This window comes from Gobio gobio (genome assembly GCF_949357685.1).
Source record: "Gobio gobio genome assembly, chromosome: 15".
Classification (NCBI taxonomy): Eukaryota; Metazoa; Chordata; class Actinopteri; order Cypriniformes; family Gobionidae; genus Gobio; species Gobio gobio.
In genome coordinates this window covers 16,951,890-16,976,059 of record NC_137108.1, presented here as the reverse complement: position 1 = coordinate 16,976,059, position 24,170 = coordinate 16,951,890, and the positions used below count along the sequence as shown (strand labels likewise).

Sequence of the window (24,170 nt, the reverse complement as noted above, 5' to 3'; positions counted from 1 at the left end):
GTTTTGATCTTCAAAATAATACAATAATTTCGTTCAGTTGGAGAATAAACACTACAATTAAAAACTGAACGTGTCTTTTCAATAAAGTGTGAGTGAGCCGAACGAAAGTCACAGGACAAACGCAGCAGCAGTCTCATTCAGCACGAGAGGAAAGTAAGAGCTGAGCAGAGCTGAGGCAAGCGTGGCTGTCATTCTCAGCGCGTGTCCAATCTGGTGTGTTTTCTGATCGCATATGGAAGCTAAACTTTCATAGGAATTCATTAAAAAGTTGAAACACTCACTTTGCTCTGCACCGCTCCGTTATGAATGCACAAGGCCGAGCCGAGCGCATTTACATTCTGTGCGTGAGATCTCTCCCCTGTGGGCGGTTGAAAACATGCGGAACAGCTCCTTCTACTAGCTGTAGTTTTTAGCCTGTAGCCAAAAATTCCTCCGATGATGCAAAATGACGATATTTGCATCATCAGAGGATTTTTTCCAGAAATAAAATGCATAATTATCTCGTCTCAGGGATATATGAGGGGGGAAAGTACCATAATTCAAATTCTACTGATACAAAGCTTAACGCTAAATCACTGAAGTTACCCTTTAAATATCAGTGAAATTTGTTCAGTTTGTTTTGGTTGTTAAATCAAATATTTACATGTTAAGAAACTGTATATGCTGGTATATATTATGTTGGGGTAACTGCTTAGGACCCAGGACCAGTAGTGAAAAATGAAGACCAAGAGTCAGAAATGTAATTAATTAAAGAAAAATGTACTAAAGAATAGTTTGCAGTTTCATCAGCAGAAGCCAGCTTCAAGTCTCACAAGGAGTTTGGAGGCCGCGCTCCCTCTACCAGCCTACCCGCCTCCACCTATCGTACATACCATTTCTGAACAGTTATACTGTTTTCAAGGTCTAACCACGTCATTACTGCAAGTTGAATGATTCTGATTGGCTCAGAGAAAATGCACAGTCACGGTAAATGTCCACACAAGGATAGATAGCAGAGCATATCACTAAACTAGGTAGACTAGTTGTCACCCCATCACTAGAATTAGATCATTGTTGACCTCGGAGGTTGCAGAAAGGCGTCTTCAGGTCTGGTGTCATGTCCATCTTCAACATTGGGCCTGCACAGGTCATGCAACGCACATAACAAAAGCTCCCTAGAATCACAGCTCTCCCAAGGTTGGAGAGTCTTAACTTACTATCAACAAAACACTTCACCAAAACATGCTGATAAAATGTGCTTTTCTCTCAGTGAGAGAGACAGACAATAGTACAGACCATATTCATATTCATCTTGATTCTTTACGGTTTCAGTAAAAGGAAATAAAATGAAAGACAAATCCATATTTCATCTCTGGAAGCCGGGCTAAAGCAATCACTGTTACTGCATTCCTGTCGAGTTGGAGGTGTGTGATGCGTCCAAAATCCAAACACACGACGACAAGTTCTGAAATCAAGTGTTTTTGCGAAACATCACACACAACCAGGACAGACCCTCAGTCACCACTCAGAGACAAAATACAAACTTTAGAAATTATAAAGGAAGAAACAATCATGGGTCCTATTGATTAATCAAAATCATAACTGGAAAGAATCATTCAAATCATAATTATATAGGAGGATGAATATTGATTGAGGCTTTGATTATGAATTTAAGTAGGATATATATGTATATATACATAATTAAATTGAAGTGGCGGTAGATTCCAAAATCTTCCAATTATATCACAATAACTAACAACTGAGAATTGTCTTTGTTTTGTTATTTGTTTGCTATTGTTTTTATGACAATTCAGTAATAGAATTCTCAATTATATTATGCAAGAAAAACAAGAATACACACTGTCATAATACATTTATGAAAATTATCCTGCCTGCAGACAATAGTTTGATTTTTGTTTTAATAAAATCATGAAATGCAGTGCAACAAATACTACCAAGATGTACACTTTCAAAGTTAATTAAATTTATTTGGTAGTCACTGGTAAGACTGAGACATTGGTGTGTGTGTGTGTGTGTGTGTGTGTGTGTGTGTGTGTGTGTGTGTGTGTGTGTGTGTGTGTGTGTGTGTGTGTGTGTGTGTGTGTGTGTGTGTGTGTGTGTATAAATCAAAAGATTTGGGGTGGTGTGTTTTTTTTTTTTTTATAAAATAATTGGTGGATTTTTTTTAAATAATTAACTTATAAAAGACACATGGCTGCATTTGAAATACTATTACAATTGAAAATTATTTAAAAAAATTAAAGATGTAATGAATTCCTGTGATGCAAAACTGATCCTTAATCCTGATTTGGTGCTCAAGTAACATGTTTTATTATATATGCAGACTTGTGGTTGAATCACAATGGTCTTTGTTTTGGCCCACTCACAGCAGCTGACATCACCTCAGATCTCAATCACAGCCCAAAGTCAGCACCACTCCACACTTACAGACTTCATCAGATCTGATGGAGCTTATAAGTTTGCTATTCAACCAATCTGCTTTGTCTTAAAACGTCTACGTACCTTCATTTCTGACCTGACCTATATTTAAACTTGGTCAATAACTTCTGCTTCTTCTTAATTAATTGCAACAAAATGGCATAAACATTCATAACTGTCCTGACTTAGGAACAAATGAAACAGATGTGGTCTGTTTTCAGTGCAGGAAGCGCCAATACTACAGAAAAAGCTTTTTATAACCTGCATTTGTTGTGTTAGCTAGGAAGGAACAAAGGCTTATTGTGTAAGGCATTGTGCTGAACACACAGGCAGTGTATGAAGTGTGCAATAGGGCTGTTTGCCCACTCAATGCATCAGTACTAGACTGACAGCTTCTGTGCACAAGATGATCTATAGAGCCATATGCAAAGTACACCAGATTCTTTAACCACTTACATTATGAAGGCATTTTTTAATGATTTCACAACTGTGGCATATTTAAAAGTAATTTAAAAGTAAGTTGGGAGCATGAAATTGTCCAAAATGTCTTGGTATGCTGAACCTTTAAGGACTCAAATACAGGACTGACAACCGAATTCTGCTGCTGTGTGAACGTGGCCTGAGAAAAAAAGTAGGGTGGGACTTGATTTTCATCGAGAGTTTATTGCATTGTTGTGGTTTGCTATTGGTTGATCACAGGTTGTCCCGCTCTCGTGTCAGTAAACATTTCATCAGAGAAGAGATGTCGTTGCAAGAGGGAGGATAAGTTATTTTGAATAAAGAATCAAGATTACAAGGGCACATGCATTTAAAAAAAATGATGTGCACGGATAAATAATTTATAATAAATACTGTGATATTCCATTAAAAAAAAAAGAATTGTCGCACAAAATGAAAATTCTGGGCCACAAACGAAAATTCTGGATGCACTTGTCCGAAAACAGAAACCTAAAATACTTTATAAAAATTACTTATTTATCATTTTAAATTCGCTTTTTTGTGTGTAATTGTATTAATATTAGACTTTTTAAATGAAATTCAATAATTTGAATGATACTGAATTTAAAAAATACAAGCCAATAAAATAAATAACCACAATTCTATTGAAAGTAACTAAAACTGGACAGAAAATATATTAATATTTTATATCAATATACTCTTTATTCAGTTCTATGCATTTTTTTTGTATAGTCCGACAAAGCTATTATTATCAGAGCATGTGAGCAGAGGGTAGTGCCATTTTACCAGCGTTGCCCAGCATGGCTATACCATACAATGTTACAGCACAGTAGGGCTATTGCAAACAGAAACAAGTATACTACTAAATTGAAATTTCATGTCAGTGCATTACTTGAGCTGACTTTTTGCGCATGAGTGGTACATGAGTGGAGCGTTCGCATGGGCGTCCTACGCAACTGAGCTCCGCACATGTATAGAGCGGAATATTGAGCGGAGCGTCACACTGCGCAGTGATAACAGCTAGAGCGAGAGTGAAACCTGCATCCCTAGTCAATACTTTAGAAAAGTAAAATGGGTGTCAGTGATCGTAGTTTATTGTGAAAACATAACTTGCATAATGGGCTTAATAAAGAACGTAACACTTAACAGAACAATGTCAAGAGCACCAAAATAGATATTTGGCACTACAGTCAAATATACCTGGATATCAGCGAGATGTCATCCTGCCCTTTTCCCATAGTGATGTGTGCCTCTGAAAATGCTTCCCTCCAGAACGGGTGAGCTACTAAAAGGTCCCAGCTTAACCTACAGATGACAGTAATTTAGGAGATTGTTAAAGTAATGTGACGGGTGTGACAAGTAACTAACACTTCTCCAACTCTGAGAAGAGATTGAGTAAATAAATACTGTACCTTTTCACAGGGTCTTTCTGAAGTAAACCCATGACCAGCCTCTCAAACTCTAGACTGGGCTGTAAGAAAGCAGGTTCTTAAAAAGAAAGAAAGATGTCATTACATGTGTCATGTAAACACTTAACACTTAGGAACACTTAATATAATAAGGAACACAAAATAATATCAAGAAAAATATGTTAAAGGTGAGGTGTCAAACCTTTTTGTCTTAGGGGTGGAGGATCTTCATTTAAAATTAGATCAACTAGACCAGTCATACTCTCAGAGACAAAGGGTGATTTCCCTAGGAAACAAAGAGAAAATGAGACATAGAACTGGGGAACACTTTACCTGAAGCCTTTATGTATAATGCATTATATAGCTGTTCAAAATGTACCTTGTAATGCATTATCTTTTTATAAATACTATAGTAACTAGGGATGCACGGTATTGATACCAAACTCATGTACTTGTACTCGTAAAAAAAAACCAGATACCAAAGACCGATACTTCACGTGACGTAACTGACAGAATTTTCCATACACAGAGACACCGGCGGCAGCAGCAGACACAAATGTCAGCCTCAGGGGTGTGGAAATACTTCAAAATGGATGACAACATTAACTGCATTAATTTCAAAAGGAGGTACGAAACCCAGTACATATAATACAAGTAACCTGATAAAACATCTGAAATTAAAACACAAAAATGAACACTGAGAATTTGCCGTTAGCAGTAGTAGCATTCGGCAACAAACGCTGCAGCAAACCCTTGCAAGACGACAAAATGTCAAGAGATAACCCACGAGCTTTAAAAATAACAGAGGTGCTTACCCAATTCTTTATTCCTGATGATCAAATCACTGTCAATAATACTTTTTTTAATAATAAAGAAGCTGTCCTACATTCATTAGTCTCACTGTGTTGTGCTTGGAAAACTGCCACATCAACAAAAAAAAAAGAAATTAATAATCGTATAGGTATTGGTATCGGTATCAGCGAGTACTTGAAAAAAAATATTGGTACACGTACTCTGTCCTTTAAATATGGTATCGGTGCATCCCTACAAAAATGCATTATAATATTTGCGGATTCCTTGTTACATCTGAATTTGGTTGTTTGTCATGTGTAGCAATTAATAGATATGTAATTTAAACTGTGATTAGATTACAACTATTTATGATATCAAACAATGCATTTTAAGGCGCATTACAAAACAGGCATAGGCATAATCAATGCATTAAAATACTGTTATAATGCATTATATATAAAGACTAAGTAAAGCATTACTAAAAACTAAAATTAAATATTAATTTGACTAGAGATTATTTTGCTAAGATGAAATGGTAAAATGTGTAACCTGTAAACATTTCATAAAGGATGCAGCCTAACGCCCACAGATCACTGCAGACACTGGAGTCTGCTCCTCTCAACACCTCCGGAGCGCAATACACAGGAGAACCTGCCAGAGCCACATCTTATAATAAATCAGACAAGTGAACAGTGAAGATATGATACTGTAGAGAGACAGACAGATAGAAACCAGTCCTGAATGACAAAAACTATGACGAAAATTTCCGTCAAGGAATAAAAACGAGATGAAAATGTTAGGGAGAGATGATTTGGGAAGAGAATGAGATCCAGTGAGAACTAATGTCCTGCGTGTGTGGTAGATGCGCACATTTGAATTGTAGCGTGCTGATATACCTGGCATGTGCTTGATGCATGTTTCATAAAATGTTCAAACATGTAAACGTCTGGGAGAAAGAGAAGAGCAGACGTATGGATATATCTGAAGAAGCGTGACAACGCGAAGGAGAACTCTATTCGGTACGGTTTTCTGTGCACACAACCAAAGCGCACAGCCGTAAACACAGAAAGCTCTTACAGCGCGTGAGTACTGAATTGAGCTCTCTTTCGCATCTGAACGGACAAAAACTCACAACATTACGTCAAAATGTCCGTTTTGGAGACTATTCACGCAAATACAGCAGCCTAATAAACCTAATGCCGTATGTGCCCTTAAAGTTAGTTCACGTTTAGGTTAGTTCACCCATATTTGAAAATTCTGTCATTAATTACTCACCCTCATGTCGTTCCAAACCCGTAAGACAAACAAACAAAAATAACGACTTTATTCAACCATTTCTTCTAGCCTAGAAGAAATTGTTGAATAAAGTTATTTTTTCTTGTTTTTTTGCACACAAAAAGTATTCTCGTCACTTCATAAAATTAAGGTTGAACCACTGTAGTCACATGGACTATTTTAACAATGTCTTTACTACCTTTCTGGGCCTTGAAAGTGTTAATTAATTTGCAGTCTATGGGGGGTCAGAGAGCTCTCGGATTTCATCAAAAATATCTTCATTTATGTTCCCTTTATTAACCCCCGGAGTCGTGTGGAGCTGTTATATGATGAATAGATGTACTTTTATGGACTTCGAAAATGACAACAAATCACTGCCATTATAAAGCTTGGAAGAGCCAGGACATTTTTAATGTATTCGTATGAAAGAAGAATGTCATATAAACCTAGGATAACTTGAGGGTGAGTAAATCATGGGCTAATTTTCATTTTTGAGTGAACTATCCCTTTAATAGATGTTTTCTCCAGGAGTATATAATAGGTTTAATAGGTGAGAAATTCTTAAATGAATGTAATCTACTGTAGATTTAGTTGACTAAAACTAAAACAATTTAGATGATTAAATATGACTAAAACTAATGATTAGATAGATGATTAGATTAGATAGATGGATAGATAGGGTTGTTTTAACCCAGCGTTTGGGTTAAATGTTCGCCTAGCGTGCTGGGCAATTTTATTCAACCCAACTATTGTTTAAAAATTACTATATGGCTGGCTTAAAGTTAGCTTAGGTTGGAAATCAATGTTTTTGTTAATTTTAAGCAAGCAATACAGTCATTTTAAACAGTAGTTGAGTTAAATAAAATTACACAATCGCAGGGTTAAAACAACCCAACTGCTGGGTTAGTCCATTTTTTAGAGTGTAAATAGAGTAATGAACAGTGAAACCTTTAATTCTGTTCTTGGTGTTTTGTGGGGAGAAAATGTTCTCTTTGCTGTCTCCAGCTCCCGTGTCCTCTGCCATCACAAGAGAGAAAAACTCCTCCAGACTTTCTCCTTCAGCTTTGGCCAGGCAGAAATTAGAGTACTTTAGAGTTCCTGGTCCATCCAACAAAATCTAAATGAATACATGTTGATATATTAGCAAAAATTTTAAGAAAAAAAAAAGGAGGCAAAATAATAAGACTGTCAGTATATAATATAAAAGTATATAACAGTATATAAATATCCTAACATGTGGCGTTTTGTTTGTTTAAATGAGTAGTTATTTTATGTATTTATTTAGCACCTTTCGAACTTCAATATTGCTTGTGAGAAGGAAAAAAACATCATGAACACAAAGTGGTGCATACTAAAGGGGATAAATAAGTAATATAAAACAGCATAGAACAGCTTAAAAACATGGTATCATAAAGATTTTGGTTTTAATGGGTAGAAAATATTATTAAATCAAGTCACTATCTATCGCCATCGCCTTTATTCTTTATTGTGGCATAAATTCGAGTGAAGCGTTTTCTCGAACTAGAAAAAAAAACAGGTAGGGACTAGATTTTGTCGATCAGGGGTCCATTCTTCGTACCTCGCTAACTCAGTTAGCTGGATTTGATTGTTGACGATTTGGCATGATCTTGGATTGTTTGGTTCTTCGACGCTCATCCTAGACTTGCTGTCAAAGCAACAGGTCTGTGAGCTTAAACCTGCTCGTGAGCAGGCTTATTTCATGTAAACAGGATTAGATTGCATCTTGAGGTGATACTTAAAATCTGTCCCAGCAACTGCTACTTTATTACAAGAGTTAATTACTGAACCAGGGGAAATACTCATTTTAAATAATATAAAAATGTATTTGAAAATAATATGTAAAATGTGTATAATACTATAGAAACAGCCACGTGTTGATTGAGCGATTTATTTGTGATGGAATAATACTAACTTTATTGGAGTCTTACACACATGCTGTACAGTTATTCTGAGCCGTGCATTCATTTTAGTGATGACAGATATTATGGGAGTGGCTTGATGCAGCGCAAGAGATGCAGATAACTTGAGCTGTGTCCCAAATGACGCACTATACACTATGCACTATGTACTCAACCGTGTAGTGTATGAACTTTACACAGTTGTTTTGTCATTCAACATCGGAATCTGGTAGTGCCTCCCCCTCCACTACGTAATTAAAGCTGCAACAGTTGAGTGCATGAAGTGTCCAACATTCCACACTTCGTTTTTTTTTCTGTTCATTTAGTGTATCATCCAGGTATTTAAAGTGCACTTTTTCTTTTGGGAATTTTCAGTGTGAACACACTACTTACACGATTTATACTTAAAGGCCCACTGAAGTGCCTTGAAACACGCAACATTATTCAATGTGTTGACGTTATTAATTGAACATTATTCATTTTCCTCAGAAATGGCTCCAGCTGTTAGCAGCTCCTCCCCTTTTTTTAAATTGCCAATAGAGTTTTGCACAGTTTGACTAGAGCTTTTCTGTTTGGTAAAGCCAGAGTTTCCTCCTAATCTTTAACCGTTTATCATAATCTCCTCCATATCGCTTTGAAATACAGCATTCTGTGCAGAATTTAAAGGGTTAGTTCACCCAAAAATGACAATTCTGTCATTAATTACTTACCCTCATGTCGTTCGACACCCGTAAGACCTCCGTTCATCTTCGGAACACAAATTAAGAAATTTTATTTAAAATCCGATGGCTCAGAAAGGCCTCCATTGCCACAATGCACGGTTCACTCTCAAGACCCATAAAAGGTACTAAAGACGTCGTTACAAAGTCCATCTCACTACAGTGGTTCTACAATAACTTTATAAAGCGACGATAATAGTTTTTGTGTGCAAAAAAACCCTAAATAACGACTTATATAGTGATGACCGATTTCACAACAAGGCATTATGAAGCTTCAAAGCGTTATGAATCATGTCGAATCATGATTCGGATCGCGTGTCAAACCGCCAAACTGCTGAAATACGTGACTTTGGCGATCCAAACCGCTGAATCGACGAGAATAACGAGTGGTTATTGTAGAACCACTGTAATGAGATGGACTTTGTAACGACGTCTTTAGTACCTTTCATGGGTCTTGAGATTGTACAGTGCATTGTGCCAATGGAGGCCTTTCTGAGCCATCGGATTTTAAATAAAATTTCTTAATTTGTGTTCCGAAGATGAACGGAAGTCTTACGGGTGTCAAACGACATGACGGTAAGTAATTAATGATAGAATTTTCATTTTTGGGTGAACTAACCCTTTAAATGGGTCCGATATGTTTTGTTGTCTGCGCTGAATCACGCATATGATCCGCGCTGCGCTCTTGTGTCTCTAATCAACGGCTCTGGTCTAGACTATAGCTGTGTCTCATTTCATTTAATTTTGAAGGCTGCATCCTCTGGAGGACACATCCTGTGAAGGATGCGGTATAGGGAGTGTCCTTAATCAGAATAAAACGAGACGTCCTCCGTAGGACACACAGGCAGGAAGTATCACGTTGCTATGCCAACACGTTCACAGTGGAGTTGCGCTCTCACACCAGTTATTTGAATGAAAATTATTTATAACTTGAAAATGACTATTAAATGTTTCTTGCCTTGACAGCAAAGTACTGTTCTGAACGTTTAAAAAATCACTAAACACTTGTAATCCTGTTTACCACAACTATCTATTTGAGGTAACACAGCTTAAAAACAAAAACAAGCTTGAAACTACTTAAGTTTAAACACCATATCTTCGCTTGCATGTATATCAGCCGGCGGCGCCATTTTTTCAAATAATATTTTAAAAACATGACGGTTGTTAATGGCGACGCAAAGAATTGTGGGTTATCTGCAGCAGCGAAGGATACACCTCATGCACACTCCTAATTCCTGAAAAGAAGGGCGCATTTGAAGGTTGCATTCGGAGTGTCCTACTTACTTTTCTGAAATGAGACAGCCTTGATGACGCATGCAGCCTTCAAATGCGACCTCTGGAGGACGCAACCTTGCGAAATGAGAGACAGCTTATGTGTGTGCGCTGCGGCGGTGTGCGTGAAAGTAACGTGAAACCAGACTTCATTCGCCTCAACTGAAAGCATATTTACACTGAATCGTTTCCTATCGCATATATAGTGCTGTGCGCTATGTGCCATTCACCATGTAGAAAATAGTAAATGTGTGAACAGCTGACCGATTTCAGACGCTGCTTCAGCGTCTATTTATAGTGTAGGGGCGGGCGCTTCAGATTCTAGAGACCATTTGATTGGACAGAAGATGTGACGAGAAGATGAAGTCTGTGATGTCATCAAAATCTGTGAATCAATTTAACGGAAGTGAGAGACTGTACGTTTTGAATGCTTATATCTCCTAAATGCGAATTTTGCCATTGTTTTGGAACACACCAGCTTATAATCTTATAACCTCCTAACCTTAAAGCTAACATAATCATACTAAAAGCTAAAAAACTCCAATTATGATATCAGTGGGCCTTTAAAACCGTTATAGAATAGTGCATAAGTATGCAAAATGGGACGCACCTTAAATCTTGACCCTTAAGACCCTTAATTAATGCTGTCACGTAACAAATCTGCTTCAAATTAACTTAATTACATGAATTGCTAATTACAACAATGAACTAAAATTGTAAAGGGTGTACAAATACTATAAAATCGTGAATGTAAATAATTGGGAATGTTTAAAAAAAAAAAATTATTATAATTTATCTATTTTAACTTTTATGTTGGTTTGGTCGTTTGGCTGTTTCCTTAAAAGTCCAAAAATCTGTGGGTTTTTTTTGTGTAATTTGTCATGTTTTTTGCCAGGTGGCTTTTTTAATTATATGATGTAATTACGTTGCCGTCTTGCCGCCAGCCAATCACTGCATTGCTGATCATGGTTTCGAGTTTCGATGCATCTGCCCTCTCCAGGGAACACAGGAACACGCAGTAATCTCAGATAACTTAATCCAGATATTTTAATCCAATCCGCAAATTCGTTTGAAGAACCAAATTAGCCAGAGATCAATTGTCACAATTAAAAGATCTGGGATCTGTCAAATTATCTCAGATGTATTAAGCGAGGTACGAAGAACGGCTCCCGGGATTTGATTGGATTGTTGTTGTTTGTTATTTGCTGTGATCTCATGTGATGTCAGAGGGGGGCGATTATTGTCCTGCACACACCATTTGAGAAGAGAAGTCATTGCGAGGGGAAGTTATTTTGATTAAATATTACGAGGGCACATGAATAAAAATAAATAAATAAATAAGAAGGTTCGTGTTAAGTTTCACCACCAGCAGTAAAAACCCCAAACGCAGCCCTCTGTAAATCTCTATTTAGGGTGTAATATGACACTATACATACACTAGCTCAGGATGGACATACATTACAATGGCTTGCCTAACAGGTGTGATGCTTATACCTTTGCAGGTGTGAGATCCGAGAAAATAATGCCAGAGTCGTGGATGTATTTAAGACCTTTCATCAGGTCAATGGAAAAATCTCGCACTACATCCTCAGACAAGCACTCATCTTGAGCGATCAGTGCTGCCAGGGATCCACCTAGAAAAAGCAACAACGTCCAGTCAAAAAGCATAAGCATTCAATTTCAATACCACAGAAAAGCAAGAAACAGGATTAGACCTGTTTAGACCAATGATAAAACCTGAGTAAAGGTTTAGGGCCCGGTGTCACAAACAGGGTTTAGATTAGGCCTTAGTTCAACAAGGACAATTAAGTAGCTTTTATAAATGTATCCTAGAAAAAAAGAAAACATTACTGGTGTGCATCTTGAGACAAAACAGTAGCAGACATATTTTAAGAAATGTCCGTGCAAAGTTGCTTTCAGTTAAAACAGCTCAAACTTGCATTTTGGGACTAGCTTAAGCCTTGTCTGTGAAACCGGAGGCCAGGATCTCACCTGTGCACATTTCCACCACCAGCCACAGATGGTTGCTGGTCTCATACCACTCATAGAAAGACACCACATTATCATGCTTAATGTCATGGGCAAGTCTCACCTGTGGAGATAATGTGACATGTATCAAAAACAGGGGTACAGTTTATGCATGAACACATTGTTTAAAACAAATAGCTGAAGAAATAGAGTTGTTTTACATACATGGTTTGTTAATTCGGGTTTCTTGGATTTGTCACTGCAGATGATGGCCACGAAATGTATGCTGCCTTTCCTTCTGCCCTTATAAACAACTGATCTGCTACCTCTCCCAATCTCTTCATACAAAATAAAGTTCTCCATCTACGCAGCGATAAAAGCTTGAACATTAAAGCCAAAACAACCACCTAAAACACGTCAGCTTTGAAAGCCAGCGTGTAACGTAGATGCATAATAATCACACAAACACACCTGCAGAGACTCGCGTGAGATTGAGAGCTCGAGCTCACTGGCAGTTCACAGACCCAACTACAAACACAACTTCCTGACCAAACAGACACTACAACATATCAATAGTACACACATGGACCGATTAACGCCATATTTAAATAATTTCCCGGTTCTTTTTGTAATATTTTAACAATTTATTGGGCTTAAATACGGGTGTAGTTATCTTTTGTATAAGTTTCCTTACGCGCGGGTAGGCAACTGACAAACGGACACAAAATTTGAAGCGAAACTAACTCGCTCGAGGGGGACTCATCTCAGTCACAATAACTAAGAGTTTAAAATAGCCATTTATGTTATGATCATATAATATAATTGCATTTTGGAAGAAATATGAATTGAAAATGTATGTTAAAAAAAATTATCGCATGCCTTTTTCCTATCTGTTTTCAACTTTCCAATATTTCTACACCCCTACTATTGGAAGATCCCTCATTGCTAGGATACAGAAGAGGACGCACTGTTGCGTTTAGGAAGCAGGTTCTACTGAGCATGCGCATCCATCTACCAGAATCCGGTTACATTTCACCTTCTTCTTCACTCCTTTTTTATATTAAAATGTGTCAAATGTTTCATATTATGTAATCATACATTATTATACTGTATATTAATATATGGTATAATAAGCTACATATGGTATAAATTCGCTTTGTATTTTGAATTAGGATTTGAGGAACAGTCTAGACTGAAATGTTAATTTGCTGAAAGCTAGCTACATAATATATTATGTTATATATTTATGTTTATGTTACAGTTAGCAACATTACTGCCACATGTGTCTGTCACTTTGTGTGTAAGTTATGCAAAACAATAAAAGTAGACTAATTTTAAACTGAAACTGAAATTGAATGTTGACTATTTGATTATAAAAAGAAGGAATAAAAAGACTCAAACATGCTGTCTTCAACATGTAAGTTAGGTGTGAAAGAGTTGCAAAAGCTACGATGATGGGGAGTGGCGTCACGAGAGAGAGAGAGAGAGAGAGAGAGAGAGAGAGAGAGAGAGAGAGAGAGAGAGAGAGAGAGAGAGAGAGAGAGAGAGAGAGAGAGAGAGAGAGAGAGAGATCAGTTTTGTGTGTGTGGGGCGGAGAGCGTGTAGCGTGTGATACCGGCTTTTCGGTTAAGATTCTGGGCATCATACCGTCATTATAATTGGGAAGAGCACATCTTCTTTAATCGTTCTTCTTTCGCCAGATCGTCGTTGAGGGGAACTACAGATGCTCAGATCTCCCAAAGAACAGAAACACCAAACTGCAGGATCGCTGTGCTACTTTTCATACAGCAGGTCCATTGAAAGAAAGGGAGCCGGGGATTTACTGACAATTACGAAATGATGTGCACTACGTCGTAAAAAGTTCAATATCTTACTGAACCATTTGGTTTTACAACTAGCTGGTTCTAAAAAAAAAAGAAAAAGAAAAAAAAAGATTATCTTCAACGACTTTTCAAGTAAACCTGCATCTGTTCTGGACTATCTGTATTATTTTTGCTTAAAGGACAGCCTTCATCGTATGGTAAGATGATACAAACACACACACACACACACACACACACACACACACACACACACACACACACACACACACACACACACACAACATCATTATCGCTTTTGATCGTCTAAAATAGGCTAACGTTACTGTATGTTTAGCCGTGTAGCCTATGTATGCTGTCTAGCCTGCACCTGACTGTCCCGAAATCTAGTGAGCTGCCTAGCTAGAACTGGAACGCGCTTAATGATGCGAAAAGTGCGGAGAAACATCCATAGATGCTGGTCTAGGACTAGGCTGGTTGGTCTGTTGGCTCGTTTTATGACACCTTCAGCTTGGCCAGACTGGGAGACCAGCTGAAGACCTTCTTAACAACACCAGAAAACGTATAGGCTCAGTGGAGAAACATCTGTCCTATAGGACTTAACTTCATGTTCAACTGCAACTTTTAATAAACTCTCACTACAACCCAAGCAGATTATGGAATCTGGTGACATCAATCTCATTTCTTTAATAGGCCTACTCTTGATATTTGATTTGGTTTGATTCATGTTAGAGTAGCTCCTGTTCAAATTGTGACCATACTTGACCTCTCAAGTAATAGACTGACAAGCAGCAATACTTGTCTTGTCCAATGCTGGTTCTCGAGAATATATTGAACCTCAATCATAAGATGGAAAAAGTGAGAGCGATACCCTTTACAAGCAGATGGTATAAAGTTCATCTGATCCCCTGGTCCTACTATTTTGGTGGCGATATCACACAAGTCATGTGCCCATCAGGACAGGGTTACTGGCAGAAATAAACATGATGAAACGTAAGAGGTGAAACACTACTTTAGTTATCCCCAAGAGTCCTATATTAACATAAATATGAATATTTTTAAATGTACTGTTTTTCTTTATTCAGTAACATGCTTAGGTGTATTTGCTATAAATTCCATTCATTTATAATGTTAACAGCTGAATACACTTAGACAAAAACATAGTGTACTAGCTGCCATGTCTCTTGAAACAAAAAGTTACTTTCACAGCTGGCTGTATCCCAGAGTTCTGCTGATCACAGGTCAGATTTAATCTACTAAATGTCCTCCTGCATGGTGTCTTTTATCGTTTAAGGGAGGATTGTGTAGAAATGTGTAGTGAAACAGAAAGTGTGTGATTTCTAATCCTATAACAGTTTACAATCCTCATGTTGCATAATAGCATCATATCAGTATAAGAATGTCTGTTTCACAGTCATCTGAATTCGCAGCAGCTGTGTCCATCCCTAGAGACCAAGAAAGCATATAGAGCGAGACATGAGCACACGTTTCCTCCAGGGTTATTTGTTTCTGCATGTGTGGTTTGCTTTCATGAGCACGTGTGCTTGAGTTCATGCTAAAACGGCTGAGATGGGTTACGTTGAGCCTATGTCCTCTTTCACAGAGGTCAAGCTCTCTATGGCTCACAATAACTAACTGGGTAGTGGTGTATCTGCACGTGCTTGGCTTTTTTCATAACTCAGCCTTGATAATATTAGACTGACAGAAAAAAGGGTCTTTATCTTTTTTTGCATTACCTATATAGTTGCTTCTTTGCTTTTGTCTTCTCTTATTATGGTTTTTGTTTCTTTTTATGTATGATGATGGTATTGCTACACTGTAAACCCTAATAAGCTGAGTTGACTAAAATAATTTGAGGAAACTGATTCCCACAGTTAGTCGAGTAATGGTGTTGTAATGCTGAGCAAAACTTATTTTATCAAGTTCATCTAATGTGGGCTTCCCATTGAATTAAGTACAGATAACTTAAAGGGGCTATATGCAACTTTTTCCCCAAAATAAACGTAACAATAGCCTTTTTATTTTACCATTTATGACTCAAACATCTCCTGATGAGCATACTGACACCTTGTCCGCTCACAGTGGGTGCATAAGCCTGTATCCTATTTTTCCTATTTTTCTGTTGGGTCGTTTTTTTCCCGTGCTGTCTGCGGATGTGACGTCACCACCGCTGCGAGAGCGAGCAGAAAATAAGAGCAGTTCTGTTTTTTGGCCACAGGTGTCAGTCGCGAGTTTAAATTTCAGAAAAACGCATATAGCCCCTTTAAAAGACATACCTAAAAGGTTAGTTGACACAAAAATGAAAATTCTATAGGTGTGTAACAACAATTTCGTGTGACAATAGCCTATATCGCAATACAAAAATGCATCAATATGTATCGTGGATAGTGACATTATTGTATACAATAATAGTTTATCCAAAATGAAAATTACTGTGAAAAAACTGAGTTTTAGTGTCAGTACTACATTAAACTACTATATATACATAATAGCAATTATGGCAAATTTCTTGTTACCAGTAAAAAGTGGCCTACGTTTATTGTTATATATCTAGTCAATGAGCGCAAGCATATTCATCTAAAATAATTCTGTATTTTCAGCTTCAGAATCATGAATATTATTATTCTGGTGTCACCATCGTCCTGTGCATTACCAGCACCAAGTCCAAGCCTATTAATTTCCACCCCCAATCTAATACCAAATCTAGCATTTAATCAACAGTACATTTTTTGTTAACTTTTTACCATATGGCTTGGAGTATCGCAATAATATATCGTGATATGTATCAAATCGTAACATCAGGGTATCCTCATGGTTACAACCCTAAAATTCTGTCATCAATTTCTCACCCTCATATCATTCCAAACCTAGACTTTTGTTCATCTTCGGAATACAAATACACGCTTGCCAAAAAAACGCTGTATTATGCTGCCAGGCCAGTAGTTGGCGATGTTGTAAAGAAACACTATGCACCTATAAACTGAGCACATAATATGCATGCACATGATATCACAGTTTTCACAGATTTTTTTTTTACATTACATGTTAACATGGAGATATTGTTTTCAAAACCTGCTTTCAAAAGTTTGCGCTTTCATGCCCTCAAAACACTGTTGTCGTGTAAACAAACGGTCAGATCTCGTCAAAATTTGTTTGCCCAATTGCAGACACAAATACATTATGCAAATGCTTTTTGATTCCTTGTCTATGATTATTGTATTAAGAGGCATTATAGAATTATCCATAACCTGTTTGGTGGTTTTAGACAACATGATCTAGGTCAGTGTTACTCATTGCCCGGCTCGCAGGCCTCCTGCAGCTCGCCCAGCTTAATTTGCATCTCGCATGGCAGTAAATACGGTGAAATGATCATGCAGTCAATACATATATTTCGTAAAAACAAGCAGGGCTATAACATAACTAGGGCTGGAACGATTTTACCTTTAATCAAAATCTCGATTAATTGAAAATTTTACCTCGATTATGATTAATGAACGATGATTTTGCTCTTTCTTTTTGTTGCTTTCCTTTTTTTGCCCTTATAGTTCACTGATAAGGTTTGTACTGTAAATATGCTCAACTATTAAAGGTGGGATATTTTTTTCTAATGAAAAAGTGCATTTCTTTGTGATTTTAAACAGGAAACCGCTCACTTTCGGCAGTTATTGCCTATGGGTCGTAACATTTCTGACAGATTTCTGTTTGTTGTGCATCAGATACAGATAAATTACCACCATAGGCCTACATTACATTTATTTGAATGAATTAGTGATTGTGTGTGTGAATTCGTCATACCATCTCTATTAATTGTGAATCTGTGGTTTGTAGTTACTTCAAAGGTAGACAAATCTATGCTATAACAGTTGAGTTTCTAAGCTACTTTAATGATAAATCACAGGACAGCGTTGACAATGAGTTTCTGAGCTCCTCTCTGCACGTGATGTGTGAGCTACTGTCTGTGAGTGTTCGTGTGTCACAATATCGGGCATTAATTCCACGTAATACACATCTGATGGTCTAAAATCGCTTTAGTGTTCAAACGGGCAGGCCTTAAAACACATAAAATTGACAAAGTTTTGTGAGGAGGCAAGTGAAAGTGATCTGGCTTCAGAGACATGACGCGGCTCGGCTCTCTGTGTCACAGAAAAAAGCTCACGAGCACTGAACGGAGATGTTTGCCATATTGCTGTTCTTGAATAGGATGTTCAAACTGGCAAGCTTTTAAACGCATTTAATTGACAAGTGTGGGTTATTTGATGGGTTATAATGTTATTTGGTTTCGGGGCTTGCGCACGCCGTCTGTGTGTGCTTGTAGCAGCGCATTCAAGAACGGTGATTAACTTACCTGTATAAACTGTGTAAAAAATGCTATTACCATAGTAATTCTGAGCATCCAAATTGTATAAACAAAGATAACTGCTCCTGAATCTTTCCGTGTGCCTGCAAACTGCTCTTGATGTGATTTGACGAGGCAGAGTCACGTGACTAAAACCGAAATAACCGACATGGGAAAATTACGTCAGTTAGAGATTCAGAATTTTGGTTTCGATTACTTTCCGATTAATCGTCCAGCCCTAAACATAATCCATTAAAAACTCAAAAGTGTCTGTTCTATTACAAATAATTTATATTTAAAAAAAATACCCAAAAACAGCAGCATTAATAGATGTAAATATAGCCTAGAAAGGATTTTTAAACTTGCTCTGCTGCCCTTACGTCCATGACTCATTGCGGAGTTGCCAGTTTTGGCGGACTTTCCAGCTTTTAACGCCTAATGTGCTCTTATAGATCAACATGTTCTCATGAAATGCGTCTAACTAGGATTAGTGGTGTGGGTTACGCTCCAGCATCATGAGCACAGACAGCGCGCCAGAATCGAGTTCCCTTTCGCTCTTGAACAAACTTTAAAGGGTTAGTTCACCCAAAAAAGAAAATTATGTCATTAATTACTTACCCTCATGTCGTTCGACACCCGTAAGACCTCCGTTCATCTTCGGAACACAAATTAAGATATTTTAGTTGAAATCTGATGGCTCTGAAAGGCTATAGTGATGACGATTTCAAAACACGGCCTCATGAAGCTTCGAAGCGTTATGAATCAGTGAGCCGAATCATGATTCGGATCGCGTGTCAAACCGCCAAACTGCTGAAATTTGGCGATCCAAACTGCTGATTCGGCTCGCTGATTCATAACGCTTCGAAGCTTCATGATGCCTTGTTTTGAAATCGTCATCACTATAGAAGTCGTTATTTAGGGTTTTTTTGCGCACAAAAACTATTCTCGCCGATTCATAAAGTTATTTTAGAACCACTGTAGTGAGATGGACTTTGTAACAACGTCTTTAGTACCTTTTAAGGGTCTTGAGAGTGTAAAGTGCATTGTGCCAATGGAGGCCTTTCAGAGCCATCAGATTTCAACTAAAATATCGTAATTTGTGTTCCGAAGATGAACGGAGGTCTGACGGGTGTCGAACGACATGAGGGTAAGTAATTAATGACAGAATTTTCATTTTTGGGTGAACTAACCCTTTAACACACAGACTTATCCTCATAAAAGTATAAATAAAAACAGTTTTAATTGATTTAAATAACGTCTTAAATGAACTTAAAGAGTTGTGAGGAAATGGGCGCGTGTGACAGTGAGTGTCAGATCCGTGTCATGTTCTTAAAGTCACAGCAGCCACTAATGATGTCTGTTATTAATGTTAATCACTCACTGCTCGTCTTGACTAAAGAACTTTTGTAGCTTTAATAAGGATTCATCTATATTTAATTCATAATGAGTTGGAAGCCTATTAAATGATAAAAAGCTTTCAATTACACTGTAATGTGGAATGACTATAATTAATGTTTAAAATTGGGGGGAAATCTATTTCATAGAGACATCAGTATCAGTATTAGTATCGGTGAAACTGGCCTTCATTCATAAAAATATGCCATTGAACAAATATTTAAAATATACTGTCTTTGTTTTTTCTACATTAGTTTACATTACTACATTAGTGATTTACTGTGAACTTATTACATTATAAAATAAAAATTAAAAAATTTTATAACATTAAAAACGCGTTTTAAACAGAAAAATGTGAAATAATCTAGTAATAAATAAATAAATAATTAAAAAGTAAGTTTACGTTAAAAATATATTATGCATTGCATACCCACTATCTATCTACCTTTTGTACTTATTGCATTGCATATTGTATGTTCAGGGATGACAGACTGATAAGCAGACATGCTATTTATGACTGGATGTAACTTTTGATACTTTGCGATAAAACTGGCTGTCCTATTGATTTTATCCTATCAGTGTGGCTCTCCTGAAAAAAATAACGAAAACCACTGATCTATGTAGTTAGTAGACATCTAAATTTTTAATAATGAGCTTACTAATAAGCAATGTATCTGATAGCCTGCCCTTGTCTGATCAGGGCTCTTTGAGAGGTGAAAGGCCACAGACTTTAAATGCACTCAATTGATTTTTTTTTTCCTGGATGTGTATTGTTATCTTGATTGCCGTTTCATGACGGGCAACATACTCTACTCTTTTTTTTGGTTGTAATCTCAATCTAAAGGGAACTGAGCTAAGTGATCTTCCTGAGTTCCTCTGTTTGCGCTTAGACCTCTTCCACTATCTACCGTCTTGACAGCACATGATAAGATGCAGGATATTGGATTTGGGTTATGGGTAATCTTGTTATATTTGTGGCTTTTTGAGCGTCACATTTTCAGGTCTGTTTCATATTTCAACATCAAGATTTGTCAGATTTTTGCGATGTTTGCATCCGCAGATTCCGCACACTTCTCCACTTATGCACCAGAACTCGGTTTGGAGGAATCAATTGGTGCTTAATCAAAACAGCTAATGTAAACTCAGTCAAATATGGAAGTGTCTTAGCATTAGCAAAGTTGCAAAAATACAGCCACGTTCTATTAATAGAGCTTACTTCCTGTTTCTTCTTCTTAGCACTTCTCAGACAATTTGAAGAGTTGAAGAACCAGATACTACCCCATATGCACTACCATTTAAAAGTTTGTGGTCAGTAAGATTTTTTTTATTAGTTTTTCAGCAAGGGTGCATTACATTGATCGAAAGTGACAGTAAATCATTTTCTATATTACAAAACATTTCTATTTGAAATAAATGCTGTTCTCTTGAACTTTCAACAGAGAATCCTGAAAAAACAATCATTGTTTCCACAAAAATGTTAAGAAACACAATTGTTTTTAACATTAATAAGAAATGTTTCTTGAGCAGCAAATCAGCATATTAGAATGATGTAGGATCATGTGACACTTAAGACTGGAGTATTGATGCTGAAAATGTAGCTTTGCATCACAGGAATAAATTACATTTAAGGTACATTAAAGGAACATGCCACTATTTTAAATTCTAAATAGGCTAATTTTCCAAATCCCTTAGAGTTAAACATTTGAGTTTTACCGTTTTCAAATCCATTCAGCTGATCTCCTGGTATATTCGATATTTTTACTATTTAAAACTTGACTCTTCTGTAGTTACATTGTGTACTAAGACCGACGTTGTCACGTTGGTTATGTTGACTGAAGTTATGAAAAAAAGTTATGAAAAGCGCCTGCTGCTCCCATGGTATGGCAGTAAAGTTCATTGATTATTACGCAGGAATGAGAGTATAGTTCCTAGCCATATCGGCCTAGAAAATCGCAACTTTTCTTTTTCCGTCGGCCTTAGTACATGATGTACAGAATATCGTAAAATATCGTAAAATATCGAAACTCTGGTCACTTTTTTGAGCGAGATGCTAACGGTCTAATCACATTTAATGATCGATGCTAAAAGTGCAACCGCCTGACCCGGAGATCGGCTGAATGGATTCGAAAACGGTAAAACTCAACTTTTTAACTCTAGGGGAGTTAATATTTTCAAAAATAGTGGCGTTTTCCTTTAAAATAGAAAAAAGTTATTCCAAATTTTAATAATATTGCACAATATTACTGTTTTTACTTTTACATAGTTGAAGGTTTATGCAATGTTCTGTCAGAAGTTGAGAAGACACTATTTGTTAGGCATGTCTACATCTCGATTATTTTTTTATATGTTTTAAAATTGTTATTTAGTTTTCTTATAAGGTCTTTGGATTTCTAAGGGTGTTTACACAGCAATGATGTACTAAAAACTGAGTTTTCCCTTTGTGTTTTTTACGTACAGCTGACAACGTTGTTAAAACTATACCAGTATTCTGCTGCCAGGCCAGTAGTTGACGATGTTGTAAAGAAATGCTACGCGCCTATAGACTGAAAATACGTGTGTATGACGTCACCATTTTCACAAATTCGCTTTTTTGTAGTTTACACGGAGATGCTAAAAGTAAAGTTTGCATGTTCAGGCCCCCAAAACGCTGTTGTAAATGAACAAAAGGAAGGAATTAAAAAGTTTAGTTAAAAACGGTGTTGTGTAAACGTCCCTTAAGATGTTATGACATATTTGTAGAATTATAATCAGTTATTCTGGGTATATAATCAACACTTATCTTTTTCTATTTTTCCTTTAATCACACAGATAAAACTAAAGAGAGACTTCAAACAGCGGCACATTCACAGATGATAATAGATCAATTAGGTCAGTGAGACCTTAGAAATATATGCTGAATAAATCAGGAATTTGTTTAGTCAAGTATCCAACACAGGTCTCCTTACAGTGGTCTCCTAGCAACCGTAATCCAATCGGAATATTTATCTTTTCTGTAATAAGGCAGGGCCGCCCTCCCTCCTCATGTTTGGATAGTCTGTCCTGTTATGAATGGAAGAAATAAGGCACATAACTGCCTTAAATGCACTGGAAGAGTTGGTGTTTCTATCTTCTGAGCTCTATTCATGCTTTTCAAAGATCCGCTTTTGTGGATTCCTTACCCAATCACAGAAAGCCGGCAAAAATTACCTAACCCACAGTTCATGCCATCGCCTCTCTCTCTGAGTGCTTGGGAAATACAAGGCCTGAGTGGAAGCCAACAAAGGCTTGAGGAGGAGAGCTGAATTTTGCAAATATTTTCCACATCATTTGCTTGTTGAACCAGCATGCTTGGGAAATTGAGTGGCAAAATTACAAGTTAAGACAGCAAGGCGGGGAAATAATGTGACAGAGGTTAATCATCTACAGTGAGCTCTATCTTGTCTTTGTCTTAAAGAGTGGTCCGTTGTGTGAAGTGTGAGGGTGTGGTGGGGGTAGGTCTTTCGCCCCTGTCCCGTGGCCTCCCTCCATTTAAAGTCAGTCCCAGAAACACAATGGGAGGAGGCTGCCTGTTTGAGTACTACGGTAAATCTCTCTCACTTGTTAAAGTTTGTTGGAGCATTGAAGCTTTTATTGCATTAGGGAAAAAGCAACCGTTAATTCTGCTGTGAACTGAGAGGACTCTTTATTAATAGTTTATGGACATCTTTCTGCACATGGCTGGTGGATAATGTGTTTTTAAGGTCACATGATATTCCCGAAACAGCCTTTTAGTTGGTCTGTTAGGCAGATTATTGATTCCTGCTTGAGTTTCGGTTAAATTGATGTGAATTGAATATTGTTGTGTTATAGAGTGGATCTCAGAAACCTATAAAGCATCCCTTACCAATTATTACAAATAACAAAAAAAACGTAATTGTCATGACTATGATGCAGGAAAGTTGTTTTTTATAATTAATAAAATCATAATTTAATTGAAATGTCATTATATGAAATAACACCTAAGCATTATGTGTAATTGCTGTAAGTATTTGATTTAATTGATTTTTATTAAAACAAAGAAAATCATTGCGACAAAGACAGAATGATTGTCATTATTGTACATTACTATAATCATGTAAATAATGCCACAATGCAAACAGATATTGATGATCCTAAAAATTGGTAATATTTTGTAATAGGGGAAAACCAGGGATGAAAGTAAGTAACACCTTTTGCTTGAGCATCGGTAACTCAGTGGTTGTTTGTGCTGTATCTCTCAACTTGATACATGGTAGCAACATTTGTCTGCTACAAATATTACACACTTGGACATGTACAACACAATCACAGATTATCAAGTCAAGTCACCCTCATTTATATAGCGCTTTTTATAACACAGATTGCTTCAATTTGTGTTATATTATGTTATA

General features: G+C 37.0%; 2 protein-coding genes across 2 annotated transcripts in view; one reads left to right on the top strand and one right to left on the bottom strand.

Moving 5' to 3' along the window:
* The window catches only part of ulk4 (unc-51 like kinase 4), a 264,458-nt gene extending 251,717 nt beyond the window's left edge, over positions 1–12,741 (bottom strand). Inside the window, exons 1-8 of the mRNA XM_079837455.1 lie at positions 12,457–12,741; positions 12,256–12,355; positions 11,758–11,897; positions 7,302–7,470; positions 5,628–5,744; positions 4,489–4,572; positions 4,290–4,365; positions 4,078–4,182 (exon numbers count right to left, since the gene is read on the bottom strand). Coding sequence (XP_079693581.1) covers positions 4,078–4,182; positions 4,290–4,365; positions 4,489–4,572; positions 5,628–5,744; positions 7,302–7,470; positions 11,758–11,897; positions 12,256–12,355; positions 12,457–12,594 — 929 coding nt within the window. The 5' untranslated portion in view covers positions 12,595–12,741. The remainder of the gene's footprint in view (positions 1–4,077; positions 4,183–4,289; positions 4,366–4,488; positions 4,573–5,627; positions 5,745–7,301; positions 7,471–11,757; positions 11,898–12,255; positions 12,356–12,456) is intronic.
* Positions 12,742–13,774: 1,033 nt separating this feature from the next.
* Positions 13,775–24,170, top strand: part of trak1a (trafficking protein, kinesin binding 1a) — a 105,499-nt gene continuing 95,103 nt past the window's right edge. The window contains exon 1 of the mRNA XM_079836886.1: positions 13,775–14,251. The gene's annotated coding sequence lies outside the window, so the exon portion shown is untranslated. The remainder of the gene's footprint in view (positions 14,252–24,170) is intronic.